The 22219-nt window shown below is 52.8% G+C and overlaps 1 protein-coding gene across 11 annotated transcripts in view; it reads right to left on the reverse strand.

Annotated features, from left to right (window-relative positions):
* The window catches only part of Asap2 (ArfGAP with SH3 domain, ankyrin repeat and PH domain 2), a 161978-nt gene that overhangs the window by 71760 nt on the left and 67999 nt on the right, over nt 1-22219 (reverse strand). For all 11 annotated transcript variants that reach the window (XM_076559249.1, XM_076559248.1, XM_076559254.1 and 8 more), the window contains exons 3-5: nt 15420-15565; nt 3132-3206; nt 1529-1578 (exon numbers count right to left, since the gene is read on the reverse strand). In XM_076559249.1, the coding sequence (XP_076415364.1) occupies nt 1529-1578; nt 3132-3206; nt 15420-15565 (271 nt within the window). The remainder of the gene's footprint in view (nt 1-1528; nt 1579-3131; nt 3207-15419; nt 15566-22219) is intronic.

Raw genomic sequence — 22219 nt, forward strand, 5'->3', positions numbered from 1 at the left:
CTAAGCAAGTTCTTGGGTAAGGAGCAATGTGCATGGACAGCCGGACAGGAGTTAGTCAGTCCCGTTTCTGACCCTGGCTTGAGACCGTCTTGCTGGTTAAGCAAGTGACAACCCCCAGCTAGTAGTATTAGCAATGTGCTTACGTCACTGAACTTAGCACGGCTAAAAGAGGCTAAGTGGCCAGGGATAATGGTTGGGAGTCTCGCTGGGTTGAAGAGATCCCCAGTTTCATTCCACCCCTGCTGAGTGGATGAGTGGATCCCACCAGTGAAACTCCAGACCTGAGACCCAGGCAATTTCCAGACAGAAACGTAATATTTCCACAGGTGGAATGGATTTCGAGGTGTGGCATAAAATGTGTGCTATATGATTGTTCATTAATGGGAGAAAAACCCCAGGGTGGCTTAAAAAAAACAACGAACCCAGTTAAAACACTTAGAGTGGCATCTGAAATGCTTTCCTTCCTAGCACCCTCCACTTCACCAGCTGGCACCGTAGGAAAGCGTCTTTCATTCAGGAAATGCCTCCAGCTCCCGGGCAGATTACAAAGTAAACAGAAGCCTTTAAAAGAACTGTCGATTTCTCCAGCATTTAAACAACTGAGACCCTCGAGGACCCCCATTACTGGCTTTTTCTACCTGGCCTTATTCCCCCTGCCTTTGGAATGAGAAATGGATGAGAAGTGTTTTAGCTGCCTGTGGCCGGCCAGGTGCAGACTGACCTTCCGCAGAGACCGAGATTCAGGTCTCAGAGTCGCCGAGCCCCAGCACTACGTGCCTCCCTAGCAACAAAGAAACCGAGAAAAACTGAAGCACTTGAGGCTTGCAGTCCTAAAAACAAGAGATTTAGTATTTCAGATAAACAGGGGCTCAGAGCTAAGAGCACACTTCAAAACAAAACAGACAAACAACAACAACAACAACAACAAAAAAAACAACTCGGTGTGTGGAGGCATGCCTGCTTCTGTGCGTGTATCCTGGCAGGAACTCAGAGGTCAGAGGGCATCCTCAAGTGTCAGTCCTGGTGTGAGACAGGGCTCTTGTTTGCCACTGTGTAAGGGGCAACCTGGCCCACCAGCTTCCAGAGCTCTCCCGACTCCACCTCCCACCTTTCCCAGGGACTCTGCGATCACGGACACACTCCTGCAGCTGGCTTTTTACATGAGTTCTGGGGACGCGGGTCTTTGCATTGACGTGGTCAGTGGTTTGCCCCCCCCCCCCCCCCGCCCCGAGTCATTTCCCCAGCTCCAGAAGCTTGCTTGTTTAATGAATCACCGGGAAGACATGATGTGAAATACTGTTCTACGACCCCCAAGACACCACAGCGCTTGCCGGAAGAAGCCACCATCTCCAAACTCAGACAACAGGTACATCTGTCATCACGAGGCAGCTTTAGGCAAATCCTTTCCTGGATTGGGTTTATTCCGACAATGCCTTCAAGCAACAAAAACCTTAAAACTGACTTAAAACAGAAATCTCAAATTACCTATATATACTTTAAAAAATTAAATAAAAATAAAAACGCTCACATTTTGGTCTCGTAGTCCTTCCAAGCTTTATCAAAGGGCTTTTTCAGATCCTGTAAACAGAGGGGTGGTGAGTAAGTTTAGTTAATCATTAACTTCTGTGCACGGCAAACACCTGTATCCCTGGACTGGTTCAGCACAGGCCCTAGCCTCTGAAAGAAGTCATGCGTGGGAGCCAATTAAAAAGAAGAACCAGGTGCCTCTGAGCCTAGGGGTGGACTAGCCAGCCTTTATAATATGCATTATACGCCGGGCGGTGGTGGTGCACACCTTTAATCCCAGAACTCAGGAGGCAGAGGCAGGCGGATCTCTGTGAGTTCGAGGCCAGCCTGGTCTCCAAAGCGAGTTCCAGGAAAGGGGCAAAGCTACACAGAGAAACCCTGTCTCGAAAAAACAAAACAACAAAAAAACAAAAACAAAAAAAATGCATTATACAATATACAACACAGCAGAAAAGCAAGCCAAACAACATGCCCATCGTCCATGCCCACGTCCACCTCCATCCTATTCTCCTCTGTCTCCCTGGGCTCTCTGTCCTTTCTGCACTCAGTGTTTATCAGTGTTTATAGAGCTGAAGAGTCTTGATCTCTTAATAAGGCTTGGCTAGTATTAAAAAAAAATTGCTGAGGCCTCAAGTCTGTCAAAAGGTTCCCACATGGTCTGTTTCCCTTCAACAAGATTCTTTTCTGTGCTTAATTTTTGTGTCTCCAGTGGAACATGGATTGTGCCCTCCTGCTCCTGACAGCCTGGCACACGGTGTGCGGATCCATGCTTCCGCTACGGGACACGTCTTTCCTCTGAGGAAGGCAACCAACTACCCCTTGCTGTTCTGTTTGTTGGTTTGTTTCCTGGTAAATCAGTTGGCCTGATTTCCGGGCCTGCACGGGGAAAACCCACAATGACCCTGGGTCCTATCAGCTCTCTCCTTGCATGCTTTGCAAGGGACACAGCGGGAGGTTTAGGCAGAGGTCCCCAAGACGGTCCAGACGGGCTGCCAGATGTGCCTAGATGAGACCCAGAAATCACATGCACATAAAGACCCAGGTCTCTCAAGGGCCCCAGCCAAACATCCCTCCAGCCCTGAGGACTAATAATAGTTCCTGCATTATTTACTAAGTACGACAAGGCCTCGATGGCCTAAGTGTCCAGGCCTGTCCAAACAGCCAGCGTCCTCCGGAGGGTAGAGTACGCGTAGTCAGTAATGCTTATGAGACTTTTCCGTCCCTGCTGGGATCCTTTTCCCAGGAATAAAGGGGAAGCACATGCAGCAGCTAGGAAACCAGAGGCCGCCACGTCTCCGTGCTCCGGGGGCACGGAGGGAACCCTCTGGCGCGTTAGCCTCCAACTGGCTCATTCCCTCCTCTGTGTTCTCCCTCTACTGAGCTGGCAGCACCAGCAACAGAAGAACCCACAGGCCAAGAGGCACCGCGTACGGCGGCGGCGGCATCAAAACGTCAAATTAAAGGAAACAAAGCAGACGCCATGCCAGTGGCCGCACGCGCTGGGTGGGGTGCCGCCGCCGCCGCTGTGACCCCCGTGACCCCCATGACCCCCGTGACCCCAGTGACCCCCGTGACCCCCGTGACCCCCGCGACCCGGCCCGTACCCCTTTCACGCCTTTCAGGTCTCCTTTCAGCAGACTGTCCAAAGGGAAGGAGATGATGTTGTTCATGTTCTGAATCTAAAAAGGAAGAAGAGAAAAGACATTCAGCGTCCTTTCCAATCCAAGCGAAGGCGACGTTCGTAATCCTCTCCTCCCATGGCCAGCCTGGCCAGCATGGTGTGGTGGCCTTACCCAGTCCCTCTTTCTTTGCGTCAGAAGTGAGCACATGGCTCATGAAAGACCCGGATGTGTACGCTTCCACACAGGAACCTTCTATTGTTAACTTGTGCAAAGTTACTACAATGAGTAAAACCTAAACCTGTCTCAGAACCACCAACCCATGAGAGAATCATCGCTCATGAGCCCGGAACAAAGGGGTACACACCACCTCCTTCCTAAGGACACAGCTGTCGGCCCACGGGAGGCTGGGGGCGCCCGGCCAGCATACTCCCAACATAGGAAGGAGGTGAAGGCCGAGCAGAGGTTTCTGCCTGCTGGGAAGGCGTGTGAGTGAAGAAATGACTGTGCAGAAGTGGGGTGGGGGTGGGGGTTAAATGGTAGGGAGCAAAGGAGGGCTGCGTGTCAGGGAGTGTGTGAGAGGGTGCATGTGTGAGTGTGGTGCGGTTATGAGTGTCTGGTGAGTGTGCATGTGTATCCATCTGCCGTAGGAGTCGGGGAGCCAGCCCCTCACCCGCCCTCCCCCAAGAAGCCAGAAACGCTGTCTTGAATTGTCACCATGGATGGAGCGAGTCTCAGGGAGTCAAAACCTCCCGACACACTCGGAGATCGCCGTGAGCGAGCAGGGCTGCTACAAGGGCAGCTCAAATGTGGGCTCAGTGTGAACTGCAAACCTCCAGCCTGGAAGCACAGACGAGGGCCCTGAACCCCAAGACGCCCTCCCACACGGGGAACCAGCCTGATACACGCTTCCATCCTCCCTCCCTGGGAGGCAGGGCTCAGCCTCCCCCAGCCATCCACCAGCACAACCTCTGCCGCACCCTGTCAGCAGGTCCCCTGTCTCCGTCACAGGGACAGACAGGAGACAGGAAGAAGGACCGCAGAACTTCTGCATTCATGCTCAACCCCAGTGAAGGGAACTTAATTTTCAGTATAGACACCTTGAACGGGGGGATAAAACATAGGCACCATTTAAAAAGACAATCTGGAATACATCTGGGCTCGGTGGCGCACGCCTTTAATCCCAGTACTCAGGAGGCAGAGGCGGGAGGATCGCTGTGAGTTCCAGGGCATCCAGGACTACATAATGAGACCCTTACCCCCAACACAGAAGATTAATTTGGAATGTGGGTGAGCAGATAGTAATTTCAGCATACCAGACTTTAATTACTGGGTATGTACGGGCATGTGGATGCCATGACAAGTGTGCGAACGTCAGAGGGAGACTTAGGGGTGCTGGTCCTCTCTTTCTACCATGTGGGTCCTGGGGATTGATAAACTCGGGTCCTTAAGCTCAGCCAGCAGTCGGCATCTGTACCTGCTGAGGCATCTCCTGAGCCCTCAATATATGAAACTTTTGGGTGAGCTTGGAACTCACTTGAACAATACTGCAAAAGTGTGCGAGGATGCTGGCCTTAAAAAACAAACAAACAAACCAAAGACCACACGGCCAAGCGAGAACTTCGTTCACGACTGCCATTTCCAAGGTGATGCTCTGAGTAACCGCTGCTCCGGTATGAAGTGAGTCAGCGTTTGTCATGGGCCTGGCATCAGCCCGAGGCGCACTGTAATCTGCCGTGACCTGTAAGGATTAACCTTAAGGGATCAACTTCTAGATACTGCAGAGCTCTGCTGAAAGCGAGGCCTGTGGATGACAGTTAGGAACCAGCCTTGGCCTGTGATGAATCCCTGGGAGCAACCACACCTGGGTCTCCCCTGTGAACAGACAGGAAGGCCCTGTGCTGGAACACAGAGCTCTGCAGAGGCGCACCCCTCCCTCCTGCAAGGCCACGGACCAGGGGTGACACCGTGGGGAGCTCTTGGCTACACAGCCACCCTTGTTCCTGTCACCTCCGCTGACCAGCTGCTTCACCGGGGCGTGGTCCCCAAGGCCTCTCTGCCCTGCACCACACAGCCAGGAGAGGCCAAGCCGGCTCTGCCTATCAGGTACTTCTGTGACCACACCCACGTCCCGGCCACCCCCACGCCTCAGCTGTCCCTTCTCCGTACAGTGGCATTGCATCTCGTGGTCCCTGCCACCGACCTTCTAGGCTCTGGCTGCTTCCTTCACAGTCCTACCAGAATTACCTGGGACCGTGTTGCTAAGGGATACCAAACTGCTTATCTGTGCGCGAGGCGACTGCCCCACCCCCACGCATCTCTTCCTCTTTTCCTCTGTCCACACACTTTTCATCTCTCCATTCAGCCTCCGGGACTCAGCTTCCCTGATCCCATGCTTGTCCTCTATCTGTCCCCTGGCTGCGATGTCCTCTCCTCCCCTCGCTGTCCAGAGCTATTTGGCAGAACTCAACGGCCACCTTTCCCAGAAAAAAGTGGTCATCCCTTCCTCTCCCCATCACCCCCCAGGCTTTCCCTGTTGTGAATGTCTTCTAGCCCTTGGCAGGCCCTACCTGCATCTGGTCTGTCCTAAAACACAGCGCCCCGTGAGATCATCTCTGACGTGCCCCCCCCCCCCCCCCCCGACGGCTCCGAGCGTGGGGCGTGGCCCAAGAGTGAGACCGTGGACAAACTTCCTCTGACCATCTAGACAGGAGGCTTCAGTTGCAGGGCGAATCACACCTCGACTTTAAAACCAAATGTAGCACACTGGAGGCTGAGGCGGAAGGATCCCAAGTTCAAAGCCAGCCTGGACTGTTGTCTTAGAGTTACTATTGCTGTGATGAAACACCATGACAATAAAGCAAGTTGAGGAGGAAAGGACTTATTTGGCTCAAACTTCCACACTGTAGTCCATCACTGAAGGAAGTCAGGACAGGAACTCAAGCAGGGCAGGATCCTGGAGGCAGGAGCTGATGCAGAGGCCATGGAGGGGTGCTGCTTACTGGCTTGCTCCCCATGGCTTGCTCCGCTTGCTTTCTTATAGAACTCAGGACCACCAGCCCAGGGATGGCCCCACCCACCATGGGCTGGACCCTCCCCATCAATCACTAATTAAGAAAATGCCCTAGAGGCTTGCCTACGGCCCCATCTTACCGAGGCCTTTTGTCAGTTAAGGCTCCCTCCTCTCCAATGACTCTGGCCTGTGTCCAGCTGACCTACCACCAGCCGGCACAGCTGTTTAGCAAGACCCTGACTAGAAATAACTGGCAACAGCAGCAGCGGCAGCAACAAAATCATAACGGACTGTGTGATAGCAAATGTGTAAACTCATCAACCCAGCCATCAGTGTCCCAGGTCTGTTGTGCAAACAACCGGCTAAGAGAATAAAAAATGGACACACGGAGCAAGAACAATGAACTCCAGGGCCGGGGGGCGCAGCTCCTTTAGTAGAGCACTGGCCGAGCATATACACAGTCCAGTTCCCAACACTGCATAAACCAGGCACACCACCACACGCTCGTAACTCCAGCACTCCAGAAGTAGAGGCAGAAGGATTAAGGGTTCAAGGTCATCCTGGCTATATAGCAAGTTCAAGCCCCCTCCAGGAACCCTCCCCCCCCCAAAAAAAAAACAGGGAGGGAGGGAGGGAGGGAGGGAGGGAGGGAGGGAGGGAGGGAGGGAGGGAGGGAACTGTAGAATTATAACAGCGCCTCCATTAGTGGCTTCACTAGGGAGTCCCCTGGCTCCACCTGGACCTCAGTGTGCGTCGGCAGGAAGGCCATCAAGTCTGACGCTTACATGTACTCAGGCTAACCGGCTAATAACACCCAAACCTCAGGTGAGCTGAGAAACTCCTGGACAGGAAAGTCAACACGATGATAACATCTTTCTTGGGGATGTTAGGATCCAGGGATCTCGTGATAAGATCAACAAACCAACCTCTTTTGGTACTGACAACTCTGAGACAGACTGCAGGGGACAGATCTGCAGATGGAATGTCCCACCCCAAAAGTCCCCTTTTCTATCCCTAGTACCCCTAAGCCCCATGTGCTTGGATGCACTGCCTCCACCCCCTTGGGCGTGCAGGCTCCACCCCCTTGGGCTGCAAGGCCCCACCCCCTTGGGCTGCAAGGCTCCATGCCTTAGGGTACAAGGCTCCACCCTCTTGGGCGGGCAGGCTCCACTCCCAAGAGACTCCCTTATCATTCTCACTAAAGAACAACCTGCTAATGTAGACGACTATCTCCTCTCTGATTTTCACATGGCCTCGATCAACCCCGATCTAGCCCAGGCAGCTGTTAAATACTCCACTGCCAAGTCTGCCAGGCAGACATGAACACCTTGGCCCACGCACAAGGAGGAGGCAAGGGTTAACGTAACCCCAGGCCATCACCGAGAACCTTTTTCTCCGCTGTGAACCAGTACTGTAAATTGCCTTTGAAGCAGCAAGCTCTCCTGAGTAGAGGACCACAGGATCAAGGCTGTAACTACTGGCAGCTGATACACAAGCTTTACGAAGAACGGCCTTCCCCTCCTCCCCTCGGCCCTTCCGTCTTTCCTGAGTCCATCTGGAGAAGATGAATCAATGGGAGGCAAAAGTCTACAATCTCGTGTGCACAAATGAAGTACCTGGGCCAGCAAGACGGAGGCACACGTCAAGCAGAGGTCAAGAGCATCTGTTAACAACAGAACTGATGACCGGAAGAGTACGGTACCCGCACTGGCCAACGCCACCTTCACATGTCGCCCATCCTAACTTTTTGTTTGTTTGTTTGTTTTCTGATACAGAGTTTCTCCATGTAGTTTTGGTGCCTGTCCTGGATCTCGCTCTGTAGACCAGGCTGGCCCTGAACTCACGGAGATCCGCCTGCCTCTGCCTCCCAAGTGCTAGGATTAAAGGCGTGCGCCATCGCCGCCCGGCTCCCTCCTAACGATTTTATTTCACTTCTGGGCCTTAAAACTCTTCACACCTCACCTTGGCCCACAAAGCGGTGTCTCCACTGCCCCACGCTCCACCCCAGAGAGCCACCTACCTACCTCTCAGGGCCCAAGAACTAGGGCACACGTGGGAGGTGGCGCTAATGGACGGCAGCATGGCGCCCTGACCTACAGAACGGGTGCCTACCGCCTGTGCCTCTCCACATCTACACAACTGAGCCTCACGTCAGGAGTAAGTCCCTCCCATGGCTCGTGGCCTGACTAACGCACTGGACAGGGTACCATTTCCACCCGTGCGGAAGTTCTTCTGGAGGCCGATGCTTTCGCCTCATAATTTAAAATGTTTTAAGCAGGCGTAGTGAGGTGTCATTCACACCGCAAACCACGCACATTTAAAAATGTGCTAGGAAATGAAATGAAGGTTATAATCATGTCACTATGCAATGCACAATACCAACCACCTTGGTTGTTTGTGTTCACGCCTGGTCTCTAGGCTCTTCCTCACCTGTTCCCGTCACCAAGCAAAAGCTCCCACCTTCCCGCATTTCTTAGAGGTGGAATCATTAGTACGCACTCCTCGCCATCTGGCTCCTTGAGAATCATTTCCTTGGGATTCATTAGTGCTGATGTATCTACCCATGGTGCCTTCCTCCTTAACGCTAAGGTCTCCTCCAGTGTTTGGACACGCCACGATTCGTTCATCCTGCCGTGGATGGGTTTTTGAGTTGCTTCCAGTTTGGGCGTGACTATCCATACCACAAATGACGACGCTGTCATCACGTGTGGGCCTGGGGCTCTTTCAAAGACAGTCACGCTGTCCTTCTTACAGGGTGATGTTTGAGCCGAGTTGGAAGTCCGCGAGGCAGAGAACCATGAGAGTCTGGTGGAACGTTCTTGGCAGATGGAATGGCTAACACAAAGGCCCTGGGCAGAGTTGTGCCCGGCCAGTCTCAAAGGATAGTTCTCTGTGTTCCTTCTCGAAGTTGCTTGCCTGAAAGGACGGGCACCCAGGCAGAAAGTTTTGGGAGAAGAAATGGCTGGACTAGGCCAGCCAATGGCACAGGGGCATTTCATCTCACAACCACCCTGAGAAGTGCGCTGTGCTCTCCCCACCAAAGAGATACGGAAACAGGGTTAGGGCCTTCCCCTTGTCCCCAGATCACACAACGAGGAATCGGTAGAGCTGGGCCACCAACTGTGAAGTCCGAGTTCTTTTCAGGGTTTCACAATGAGAACATTTCAAAGCATCCCAGCCCAGGCCTTACTCCCAGCCAGGCTGGAGTCATCTCCATCACCGCATGCAAGGCGGCCGTCACGTATACACCAGGAAATTCCCTAAGCAAAACTATGTGGCCCACTTTTGCTCTGGACATAGCTAGGCTGTGGGTGCTGATGCCTTAGTCTCTTTAACACACACACACACACACACACACACACACACACACACACACACACACACACGAGTTGGGGGATGTTCCTGTCTACACAGGGGAGCCTAGTGAGCAGATGCCCTCTGCCTCTCTGGCAGCAGAGCCACCTTGTAAGTTGATTTATAAAAAGGTGAGAGAAAGCCCAGGCTGATCTTGAGTGTTTAACACAAACCGAGAGACCAAAACGAAGCCAGCTGCCAAAACACACCATTGACTGTCCCACCACAGTAAGAGGGGGACAGCTTTCAAGGCTGCTAGGACTCCAGGAACGCCAGGGGCCTGCAAAGCACACAGGAGGTGCTCATAAAAGACAGACGACGTGGATGGCGCTCGCTGGCCCAGACAGCACCAGCGTGTGCACACAAGTGTCCAGCCTGGTCCTAGGCAGCCTATCCCCTCCCACACAGCGTTACCCACTTTCTCAGACTTTGCCAGGGTGCAGCGCACACCTTTAACCCCAGCATTCAGGAGGCAAAGGTTGGTGAGGTGGCGCACCCCTCTGCCCGGCACATCGTATACTAAAGCTCCTCGCTGCTGCTCATCCGAACAGAGCCGATTCGCCTGCTTTGAAGACTTGCAGCTATGATGTCTTCTAATTCCAGGCAGCTGCACAGAGCCGTGAGGATGACGAAGGGTGGCGATGCTTGGTGGAACTCCCGGTTCCTCTTCTGGTATGAGAGGATGGAAATCCCACAGCCCAGGATCACAGCGGCTCTCACGCGGTAACTCCGCCCTCCGCCCCGCCCCCGGCTCCTGTTCTGTTCTGATGGGACTCTGGTCTTCACTGGGGCAGGTTCTGTGGCTGTGAAGGCCTTCTCCACTTCCCATTCTCAGAGGTGAGGACATTTATCTGCAGCTGACCTTGCAAAAATCAGTCCTGGCTTGAAGCTTGCCATTAAAAAGTCCCTTCTCGCTGCAGAAGTGGTCCTCGGGAGATCTCTCCAGAATTCTCATGCTCATTTGAATCTAAGGAACCACGCCGCCTTTATGACCTGTTTAATGTCACCGTGTTGGATGTCTGAAGCTGTCTGTTTTCTCCCGTTTATTATGCCCCGACTGTTCAGGTTTTTTAAGGGTGAGAGTCTCACGTTGTTAGGAAGAAAATCTCACTTCATACCAAGCCGCCCTTCCCTGGAGCTGTTCCAACTGCTTTGGAAGCATCCTTCCAGGCCTCCAAACAGGCAGGTGATAGTTATTTTATTCTCTTTGAAAAGAGGTGGAGCTGAGAGTCTCTACTAGACTGAGCTGCTTTTTAAATGTCCGCGGGAGATCAAAGAAAAGGCCCTGAAAATGCGGGATGGGACGGGTGACCTAAAACAAAACTCTGAAAGTACACCCTCCCCCCACAAAAAAGGTGAGTTCTCCCACAGTCAGCTCAGAAGCTGTGGCTCAGCATTCCTACATACAAGATTTTTTTTCTCTGTCTTTATCTTTGCTGGGAAAATAAGACCAACAATCCGCACTCCACGAAGGGGCAGCTTTGAAACTTAAAGCGAGGCACATGTCCTCACAGTTCCCGGGGCCAGATCCCGTGAGTTCACAGGTCCTAACAACCACCTAGGCACAGCAGCCGCGCTTTGCAAGTCTTTCCCACTCGTTCAGTTTGCCTCCACACTGGCCACGCACGCGAGGCACGCACGCCATCTCACTGTCCACTCATCCGGGAATCCAGCCCTCGGGCTGGCTCTACACGTCTCTCCGACACTCAACCCTGCACTGCTTTCGCTCACTTTCCGTCCTTCTGCGCTCCCTCTCCCTCCCCAAATGCCAACAAGCAGCCTCCCCAGGGGTCAACAGTGGGAAGAAGGCCCATGAGTTTGAGTTGTACAGCCCCCTCAGTCTCTCAACAGCTAAGGCCCTATAAGTCGCTCAGCCCATGCACCCCATGCTCACAGGGTGGTAGGACAAGCATCACACCATGGATGCTTACCATGTCCTGCCCTGAGACTGCCACTCTGCTGTAGCAGAATATTTTAAGGTGTGTTACTTTGGTTTAGGTTGCATGTGTTTGACTCTGTGAAGCTGTGTTACTTTGCCTGTCTAAAACACCTGATTGGCTAATAAAGAACTGAATGGCCAATAACAAGGCAGGAGAAAGGATAGGTGGGGCTGGCAGGCAGAGAGAATATTCAGAGGGAGAAATCTGGGAAGGGAGATCTAAGAGCTAGCAGCCAGAGAAGGAGGAGGGCATCAGGGGCCAGCCACCCAGCTACACAACCATCAAGTCCCAGAGTAAGAGTAAGATTTATGAAGTAAGAGAACGAGAAAAGCCCAGAGGTAAAAGGTCGACGAGATAATTTAAAGTTAAGAAAGGCTGGCAAGAAACTAAGCCAAGCTAAGGTCAGGCATTCATAATTAAGAATAAACCTCCATGTGTGATTTATTTGGGAGCTGGGTGGCGGGCCCCCCAAAAGAGTAATAAAACACACAACAACACTCTGCACTGTACTCGTTTTCAAGTACCTACAGTGGCAACGCCAGTCTGGTGAGCATCGCACCAGGCACAGCATGGGCCCTGCCCTGCTCTACTCTCCGCTTTTACAGAAAATAAAAGATGGGCAGAACCGCTCTGGGTTAGCTGTGCAACCGTCTAGAGGAGTGGCCCCAGCCCCCAGGTGCGGAACGTTGCAGGTGGCCAGGCGCTCCGGTCCTCCGTGGAGAGATTTCAGTTCTGCACACCACCCGGGCCCTCCGTTATTCAATCGATTGATAAAGCAGGTTAAAACTGACTTAACTTATGGGATTGGTATAAGGATTAAGAGAGCTAAAAGTCGGGAAAGCACCTGGCCGGTTTTCATCTCCATCTAAAAAAGCTGAGGAAGTCCAGAGAGACGAGTGAGCAAACATTTTATAAGCCAGTTGCTGGTGTGTGTGTGTGTGTGTGTGTGTGTGTGTGTGCAAGCGCCTCCCACGAGCCTCCAACACCCCCAGCTGAGCCGGGCAGGCCGCTCTCCATCCTCCTCAACTGCCTTTCACTGCCCACCTTCTTCCCGCCCCAACTCCATCCACTTCCTCCTTCTCTGCTTCCTTCTGTTGCTAAAGCGCATCCTGCCGGAGTTTCAGAGGAATGACGCATGGGAGCCAGACGTCTGGAGCCTTGTGTGTGTGAAGACATCTTTAATCCGAGGTTCAAACTCAGCGGCTTGGGCCTGAGGCCGGACAGAGTCCTTTTTTTTAATCCGTATTTCAAGGTATTGCCACCTTAGAGTTCCCAAACAGTGCTGCTGCTGCATCCAAAGCTGGCTGGGAGAGTCATCCTTCCTAACTCACATTTTTCCTTTAGTTCTTGATCTGTTTCCTGGGAGATTATTTTTCCCTACCCAATCTTGTCAGATTGATAGTGTGGTGTGGTGTGGTGTGGTGGGGTGTGGTGTGGTGTGGTGTGGTGTGGTGTGGTGTGGTGTGGTGTGTGTGTGTGTGTGTGTGTGTGTGTGTGTGTGTGTGTGACGCATAATGCTTACACGCAGATGCCCACGTGCAGAGGTCAAAGGACTAACTTGGGCATTGGTCCTCAGATGCCTTCTCTATGGGCTGGGCTTCTTATTGCTCTGGAACTTTACCATGTAAGCCAGACTAGCTGGCTTGCCAGCTTCTGGGAATCCGTCTGGCTTTGCCTCCCATCTTGCCTTCAACGGAATGACAAGTGCGCTATATACATGGATCCTGGGAATCCAAACTCACACCCTTATGCTTGGGAGGCAAATGTTCTGCCAAAACCAACCAACCCATCTCCTCAGCCCCCAGGTTTTTATGGCTTTTCGTGAGTTTTCGTTTGTTTGTTTTGTTTTTCTTTTTTTTTTTTTTTTTAAGACAGGTTTTCTCTGTGTAGCCCTGGCTGTTCTGGAACTCACTCTGTAGCCCATGCTGGCCTTAAACTCACAGAGATTCTCCTGCCTCTGCCTCCCGAGTGCTGGGATTAAAGATGTGCCGACTGATGCCTGGTCCCCCCAGATTGTCTACTTTCAAACACTAATGGTCCCCCACACCCCCAACTCCTCCAATAACCAGAAACGCCCCAAGGTCCCCATGCATTTGCAGGGTTTCCTCAGGTCTCCCCGAGGTGATCCTGCGTATGCATCTATTTCGATGTCTTCTGCCCTCTGCATCCCTCTCTTCCCCCCACGTCCTTTTTCCTGCTTGCTCCCGTCTCTCGCTCTTGAGGACGCTTATCTGTGCCCCTAAGTCAAGCTCCGAGAAGCTGACGGCCGCTCTGCAGTGAGGGGCTCAGCGTTCGGGTAGCACCGTGACTTGTCCCTGGGGAACCCCGTCACGTCAGCCTCTAGAGAGCTTTACCCTGGCTGTGCAAAGGAGGTCCTTCCTCCCTTTTCACCCACCGGCACGCCTGTCTGCCACAACCTGGGGGAAGCAGATCCAAGAGGCAGCCGCCAGCCTGCCTGCCACCGTGGGGGACGGGGACAAAGAGTGACAGGTTTTATAACGCCGAGAGGTTTCAGATTCAGCCAAGTTCAAAACAGACTGGCAACCAAGCACACAGAACAACCTAAGCACTGTGGCAGCTGTGTGCTTGTGAGAAACCATTTTCAGGCTAACAGGGGGAGAGAGAGGGGGACACACGGCCTGAACGATCCTGCTCTCTGCCCTTCCTGTAATAAACTCATACACTGCACCTCCCTGCTTCCCACCCACTGACGCAGCCCCACAGACCAACCGCCACCACCTCCACCACCGCCACCACCTCCGCCACCGCCACCACCTCCGGGACGGGCTGTTTCTTCGCTTGTCATTGAGCTGAGAGGAGAAATGAAAACATTGGCTGCCCATGACCTCAGCGAAGAGCCGACCGAGGCCTGCCCTGCCCTGCTAGAGCCTTCGGGAGAAGCTGGGGGAGGGAAACAGGAAGGAAATGCTGGAGGGATCTCTAGGGCCCACCCCTCTTGGGGAAACAACCACCCTTCGGAACCCTGTTCCCACAGATAGGGACGGCACTGAGCTGCAAGCACAAGAAATGGCCGATCCACCCCCAGGCTACCCAGCAACGGCCACAGGTGTCTGCCCTGTGTTTCTCTGCTCACGGAGCCAGCCCTTTGCTTCAGTCCTGAAATCCTTTCATCCATGGTAATTCCATGCTTCGAGTATAGGTTACCTTGCTTCCTAAGGTAAATCTGAATTCTGTTTATTAGATATCATCAGCATGGATGCCCACTATCACATGGTGGTGTGAGTGAGAGTCGTCGTGTCCCCCCCCCCCCCCCCCCGTAGGCTCATGTATTTGAATGCTTGGTCCCCAGTTGGTGGAACTGTTTGGGAAGGATTAGGAGGTGTGGCTTTGTTGGAGGAGGTGTGTCATGAAGGGTGGGCTTTGAGGTTTCAAAAGTCCAAATCATTCCTGGTTATCTCTGTCCCCCTCTGCCTCGTGTGGCACGTGGATCTCTCAACTGCTGCTCCAGCACCATGCCTGCCAGCCTCTTACCAAGTTCCCCACCATGATGGTCACGAACGTTTCCCCTCTGGGGACTGTACGTCCGCCAGCCCACAATGAACTTTCTTCTTCCTTGATCACGGAGTCGCTTCCCGGCCACAGAAAAGTATATGAGACACCACCCAGAACATGCTAGTCTTCATTTTTAAAACTACCAGAAACTAAAGTCAGGGGCCCTGAAGAAGATGAGAGAATTTACCCATTCCATCCTGCACCTGAGAGTTTAAAGTGCCAAGCTAAATTTAAGTCATATTAAAGAAAAAAAAATTAAAACTGTAAACTTTGTTCCAAAGGTACCGACTATGAATACATAGAAAGTATAGTTGTTTTAGGTTCTGCAGGAGCCAGAGAATATCTCCCTGGATGATCAGAAATGAGCTCTCCTGGCCAGCTGTTGGGCCGCCTTCTCAGGGGCGGCGTGACAGGTTTTCACACACCACAGCCGCACACACAGTGAACACTGACCAGGTTTTTGAAGAGCGCCGTCAACTCCTTGGTGAACACAGAGAACTTCAGAAAGGCACTTCCTAAGTCTGGGTCATCCCTGCAGACACAGTTGCCCCCGAACTTCTCCAGAGCCTGGGTGTACTGCTCCTCATTCTCCACGTGCGCTGGAAGAGCAAACAGAGGGGCTGTTAACGGACCTGCCCGGCAGTCGCCCCCTGGACCACCAGGTCCTTCCCGGTCGCAAATAAGACCAAACACGTCCCTGGAATTAAACATGGAGCATGTCCTCAGAACACGCACTGAAGAAAAGTCAGGTTGCAGGAGCAGAGGCATCGTTCCTAGTCCAAAATCAAACCCTTGTGCCCGAAGAAGCAGCCGGCGACATGAGAGAAAGTGTCCCCTCAGGTTCCCCCGGCTGCGGCACACCAGAAGACTCTCAGATACCCCATCTCCCCACGGCTTCCCAGAATCCTCCTCAGCCCCATCACCGCACTAGCCACTGGTCTAAGAGGGGGTACTAGCCCTTCTTAGAAATATAGACGATGCCCATCAACTCCTCCCCCACTGAAGCTCATGACATCCGGGCATAGACACATGCCACTGCCACCTCCTTACAGAGGGACTATGGTGCTCTCTGAAGCCTGGGCAGGCCACAGGAGCCAGCTTGTTCCATGGTGTCCCACTGGTGTCCGTGTTCTGGCCCTCCCAGCCCAGCCCCCACCCACTCAATCCACTTACCCTTCCTCCATGACACTCTAAAGACTGTCCTATGCCCCGGGTGTCTGAGTTTGCATGTCCCCTCTCCTTGGACTCACATGTCACCCTAAGCTGTCAACTAAGTCTGTTCCCATCCGCTGGAGGCACCGTGTCCCTGGCCCCCACTGGCACCTGGGTGTGTGTGGGGAGGCCAATATGGACTAGCAAACACTGGAGAAAATTAAATCTCGATGCCTCCGTCTTTTTATTTTGAAAAGCATTCCAGGGCTGGGGATGTGGCTCAGGGGCAGGCTGCTTATTTGGCATGTTTAACTCTCAGCAATGGGGTGGTGGGAGTTCCAGAAAGAGGCCCAGGAATTCCAGATAAGTAAATTCTAGACTATATATTGAGCAAGAAAATTAAGACACACGCTCACATGCCCCCCCACACGCACACGCACGCATCCTCCTGAAGTGTGTTGTTATCAAGCAAATAAAGACAGACACACACACACACACACACACACACACACACACATGCATATTAAGACATACACTCACTCATGCACCCTCCTAAAGTACGCTGGTATCAAGCAAATTCACACACACACACACACACACACACACACACACACACACACGCACGCACGCACGCACACACGCGCACCCTCCTGAAGTGTGTTGGTATCACGAGGAAAGCCCTCGGAAGATCCGGGCCCCCGTTGTGTGGCTGCCAGCGGGCATCTGTGTGACTAGCAGGCCAGAGTAACCCTCACTAAATCCACTCTACTGGTTTCCTGGAGGACAGAAGCTCTCTGGCCCCTGGGGCTGGGATTTAGGAAGATTCAACACAGGATAAGGGCACGGTGCACACAACCACTGCCACCACAAACAGCAGTGACGATGTTGGCCAACATCGCGATGGAGCACAGACGGCCGTTTCCCTACACTCCCAACTTCCCGACACACTGCTGGGGAACCGGGCTGACAGAGATCAGGTAAGCAATCCCAGGAAACCCCACCGCGGAGCGGCACGGCTTCAAACCTAACCGTGCCCGGTTCCCCAGCCCATTCCTCCCTGATTCATGTCTGAAAATAGCTTGCCTTGGGCCAGCAAGAGAGCTCAGCGGGTCAAAGTGTTCTCTACGCAAACCTGACAGCCAGGGTTCAAATCCCAGACCCCACAGAAAGGTGGGTGGGAGAACGGGTTCCGCCACGTTGTCCTCTGATCTCTTTCTGTGTGCTGTGGCATGCACACGCTCACGCACAACAATAAGTAACACTTTAAAAATCAAAAATCGTTCACCTTGCTAAAACGAAAAGTACTTTAGATTTTTAAATTCCACTTCACAGACAGATTGATAATCTCTATGTGTAATTATAGCCATATATATGTGTATGTATAACTCTAACACATGTGGTGCATGATGAAGAACATACCTTCCCAAACCACATACTTTTTAAAAAAACTATCTCAAAGTTGTTAGGCAAGAAGACATAGGCAGCCCCGATGTGGCTGCAGCCCAGAGCTGATAGCCACAGCAGATACCTGGCTCTGGCCACCCTCTGGGTGTGAAAGACAAGAAGCAACTTCTGCTGCTTTCCTGCTCTGGGGTCCGCCTGGAAACCCAGGCCAGGGATGCCCAAGAGGTGTGTGTGTGTGTGTGTGTGTGTGTGTGTGTGTGTGTGTGTGTGTGTGTAACCGGCACTTCCGTCTACCCTGTGTTTCTGTGTCTTCCTGGGACGCCCGGGGCAGTGCCCACTGTGAGAACAGCCAAGTCGCCTGTGAGCATGGTAACTGATTGCTCCAGATCACCCCCAAGTTGGAAACTTTCCTACTAAGAATGGAGAGCACTCCAGTGCCTTCCTTTATCATTCTTTTGCCAAAAAAACAAACCTCAAAATAGGAGCCTAAAATAAACAGCCTGGGAATAAAGTTTCTGGAGCGATCCCAAAATGAATCTATCAGCTTTTATTTACAGAGCTGAAAGCTGTTCTTCGGGGACACTCTCTCGCCTCCCCCTGCTTCAAACACATCTTCTGCTCCAGTTCCTGGGCTCCCGAGCCAGGTCTCCCTCTCTCCTCTGGGAGACTCCGGGAGGTGGGAACCGGAGCTGCAGGAACCAGCTCAGGATGAGGCTCCGTTTCTTCCCAGTTCTATCTGAGTCCGGTCCTGCTCCCCCACAGCTCGGCGCACAGGATCCAATCTATTCAAGAGACCAGTGAACTCGGGTACACTCACACAGGAACCTATCCCGAAGCCTAAGCAGCGTTTGGAGGCAGGGGTCAGGTTTTGTCTTGTGCTTCTCGGCTAACCTGTTATTTTAAATACGTTTATCAAGGAGAAGGCCGGAAGAATGTATTTAAGGAAAAAATTATTGGATCTAGAAAGGCAAAGGCAGCTCCTTGCTCCTCCTCAATGGGAGTCAAACTGGCGCAAAACACTGAGGGTGGAAACCACCCTCACAGAGCCACAAAAGATGGGGGTGGGGGGTCACCACAGCCAATCAGCCTCCGACGGCTAACCAAGTTTAAACAACCTCCGTCTTCAATTCAGGTATTTCATCCAGCACAGCAACAGGAGAATGGCGGTGTCCTAGCGTGGGACCAGGACATGTATGCTCAGGGGAGCAGGTATGAATGCCTAGGGAAAGGGACATCCGTGGACACGCTGATCGCGGCTCCATGCCAGGCACCAAGCAGGGGACATCGGGACAAAGTTTCCAAGGATGATGCCGCATCACTAAAGGGGAAACAGGGAGCTGGGAAGCACCAGGGAGCCCTGGAGAGTTTCATGTGTTGGACGGCTGTTAACGCCTCTTTCAAAGTTCCCGCCCCGCATCCAGCTCTCAGCTCTGAAACCCCGGACAGCACCTGTCTCCTGCCCATCCGCCTCCACGACCCTATCCTGTGCTAAGGACGCTGAGAAAGGACCCGGCCCTCCCTTTACAGAGAGCAAGCCAAAGTATGGAAGACAGCAACCGTATGAAGTCACACAGCCGAGCGGACGGACGGACCTCTGGCTTCCCGACTCTCAGCCCAGGGCTCCCCCCCTCCACACCTGGAACCGCTGGCACATCTGCTCAGCTCACATTTGCTCTAGGCTAAAACAAAGGTCACACCCTTCCAGTCAAGCCAACAGCTCAAAATGCCATCATCGATGAGGAAGAAAACCAGGCGGGGAGTTCCCGCCCCAGCCTGGCCCCTGCAAGCCTCTGCTCCACACAAGTCCATGGCCACCTGGAGTCTGTCTGGCTGAGAAGCCTCTGCCGAGGGAGCACACTCCCACAGCCCAGACAGCCAGAGACACTCGGTTCTCCACGGTAGCAGCGCTGTGGTGAGACACTCCCCAGACGACATGATTAACACTACATGCATCGCATGTTCACATCAAGATATTCCAAAGGCGAGGTCACAGCCTCAGCCCTACACGTCACCCGGTTTCAGATCTAACCTGAAGCACACAATTTCTAAGGGAATAAGGCGAACTCTCTCAGGTGATCTCACTTCCTAACAGGTCATTTCCTGTCCCGGGGGAGAGCTGGTTTTAGAATTCATTGCCAGAGTCAGGCCCAGGTGAATGGCTGAAAACAGCCGTCAGCTGACGACCTGGTGGTCGGGGATGAAGCCTGAAGAAACGCTCATGTCATCTGAGAACCCCACGTCCAGGAATCTCCCTAAAGGGGAAGGCCGGGGTTAACAGAGCACTGAACACAGCTGCAGACAGGGCGGTTTACAGCCTGGAAATGGGAAGTGTTCACAGGGCCGACGAGGCTGAGCTGGGTTAACGGTCAGCACTCCTACAAAAAACAGCACGTGAGGCTGGCTTTTCAAGATTGGCTTTTAATTTTTATTTGTGTGTGTGAGTGTGATGTGTGAGTATGTGCGTTGTGTGTGGTGTGTATGTGATGTGTGAGTGTGTGATGTGTATGATGTGTGAGTGTGTGTGATGTGTGCTATGTATGTGTGATGTGTGAGTGTGATGTGTATGTGTGTGATGTGTATGATGTGTGTGTGATATGTGTGCTATGTGAGTGTGTGTGATGTGTATGTGTGATGTATGTGTGATGTGTATGATGTGTGTGTGTGATATGTGTGCTATGTGAGTGTGTGTGATGTGTATGTGTGATGTATGTGTGATATGTGTATGACATGTATGTAGTGAGTATGTGTGTGCGATGTGTGAATGTGTGTGGGTGTGTAACCTGTGTATGAGTTCACATGAAGGCAAGAAGAGTGTGTTGGATTCCCTGGAGCAGAGGTACTTGTGGAGGCCCAGGTGTGGGTACTAGAATCCAAACAAGTCCTCTGCAAGAAGAGTCTGCAGCCTTAACCACTGAAGCCATTTCTCCAGGCCGGGGATCAGCTCCTTAAATCGTCACACAGGCATGGAGGGCAGAAAAAGGGAGACTATAAAATCATGCATTCCGTCTCAATTTCAAAATACAAGAGACGGGACGGGGGCCGAAGCAAGATGCATCAAAATCACGGCGGTTAAGAACGGCACGCACTCCACCAGCTGCAGCCTTCCACTCGCCAGGCGGCGGCAGCGGCAAAGCCCCGCACCTTCTGGAACATCCCTTCCCGCTGTCTTCCAGGTGAGGAAATGAAGCAACCACGACGCCAGCCCAGGGCTGCACAGCATCTAAGTCAGGGTGGCTGCCCCCCCCCCCCAAGCCCTTCCTGCTCCGGCACACCCGGCGACCGGGCTGTGCTCACAACTGGACTTGCTAAGCCCGGCTTGGCCACCCCCTAGTAAGGAAACAGCGCTAAGAAGGCCACCGGCAGCAATGGCTAGATCACTTTACCGCTCCATGCCAGTGCTACCGTAGCGGGGGCTGGAGAGACGGCTCAGAGGTTAAAGAGCACAGGCTGCTCTTTCTACAGTGCTCTTTCCACAGGATCTGGGTTCATATCCCAGCACCCACATGGTGCTCACAACAGTCTGTAACTCCAGTTCCAGGCGATCTGTCGCCCTCCTCTGGCTTCTGTGGGCACTGCACACACGTGGTGCACAGACACACATGCAGGCAAACACCCATAAACATAAAATAAAGATATTTTTTAAAAAGATCACTGTGGTCTGTGGTTGTCTCTCAGAACGTTCCCTGGAGGAGGTAATATGAGCAAGGAGGCAGTGTGTCATCTGTGGCAGGACTGGCTTCAGGGGGACACTCCCCCCCGCAAACCTGTACTTTCTCCGATACCTGGAGCTCTTTCCAGTTCAAAACTCCCGCAAAGGGTACTGTTTCTAACAGATGCCACCCTGGTGTGTACTGAGTTTGGCTGTGGCCAACACAAGTCTCTCAAGGCATGGGCTGACCCCTGCCTTGGATCTCCAGGTCACCCCATCCCATCTAATTAATGATCCTGTACAGACAGGGCAGAGGCGCCTCAGAAACAATGTGAATAGTTGAACGTTAGTAACCCCAGGTACCTCTTCCAAACTCCTACTGCTCACAGCACGCCGGAAGTCAGGTGAAGGTGTGGTGATGACGGATCTGTATGATCTGTGACCCGTTCGTCATGTTGCTCTGGGTACTGAAAACATCAGCGTTCATGTGTGTTTTCATTCTGTGTGCCGTAAGCACCATCCTCTAAGAGAATAAAACCCAGTCATGTGGGAAGCCTATGATGCCAATGAATAAAAAGATTCCTGTAACGGGCCTCGCCCTCAAGCGGCGAGCCTCTGCTGGAGAAAGAGGCTCAGCTAAGTCTATTCCACGCAAACACAAAGGCCGGAAACAGAATGGAGCTCAGAAAGTCATGGGCTTGTTAACTACAGAGTCTGGGCAGAGGCAGCGACCGATGGAGGGTCCCTGGGGACCAGATAATGAAGTGTTCTCCCTAGGTAACAGAAAGAACTGAAAGGTAATTTAAGGGGTCATAAAACCCGTGTTAAGAAGATGGATGAGGAGTGGGGGGGGGGGGGGCGGTCTAGAGAGATGCCTCAGTGGGTCAGAGCAATTGCCCTGCAGGCACAAAAACCTACATTCAAATCCCCAGCATCCGCGGAAGCCAGGTATGGTCGTGTGTGCACACAAGTCCTACTACCAGGAGGCGGAAATGGGTGGGGCCCACACCCCAAGAACCCAGCTGGCTGGCCAGTCCTGCCGAAAAGG

The sequence above is a fragment of the Peromyscus maniculatus genome, chromosome 22 (genome assembly GCF_049852395.1).
Source record: "Peromyscus maniculatus bairdii isolate BWxNUB_F1_BW_parent chromosome 22, HU_Pman_BW_mat_3.1, whole genome shotgun sequence".
In the NCBI taxonomy this organism is placed as follows: domain Eukaryota; kingdom Metazoa; phylum Chordata; class Mammalia; order Rodentia; family Cricetidae; genus Peromyscus; species Peromyscus maniculatus.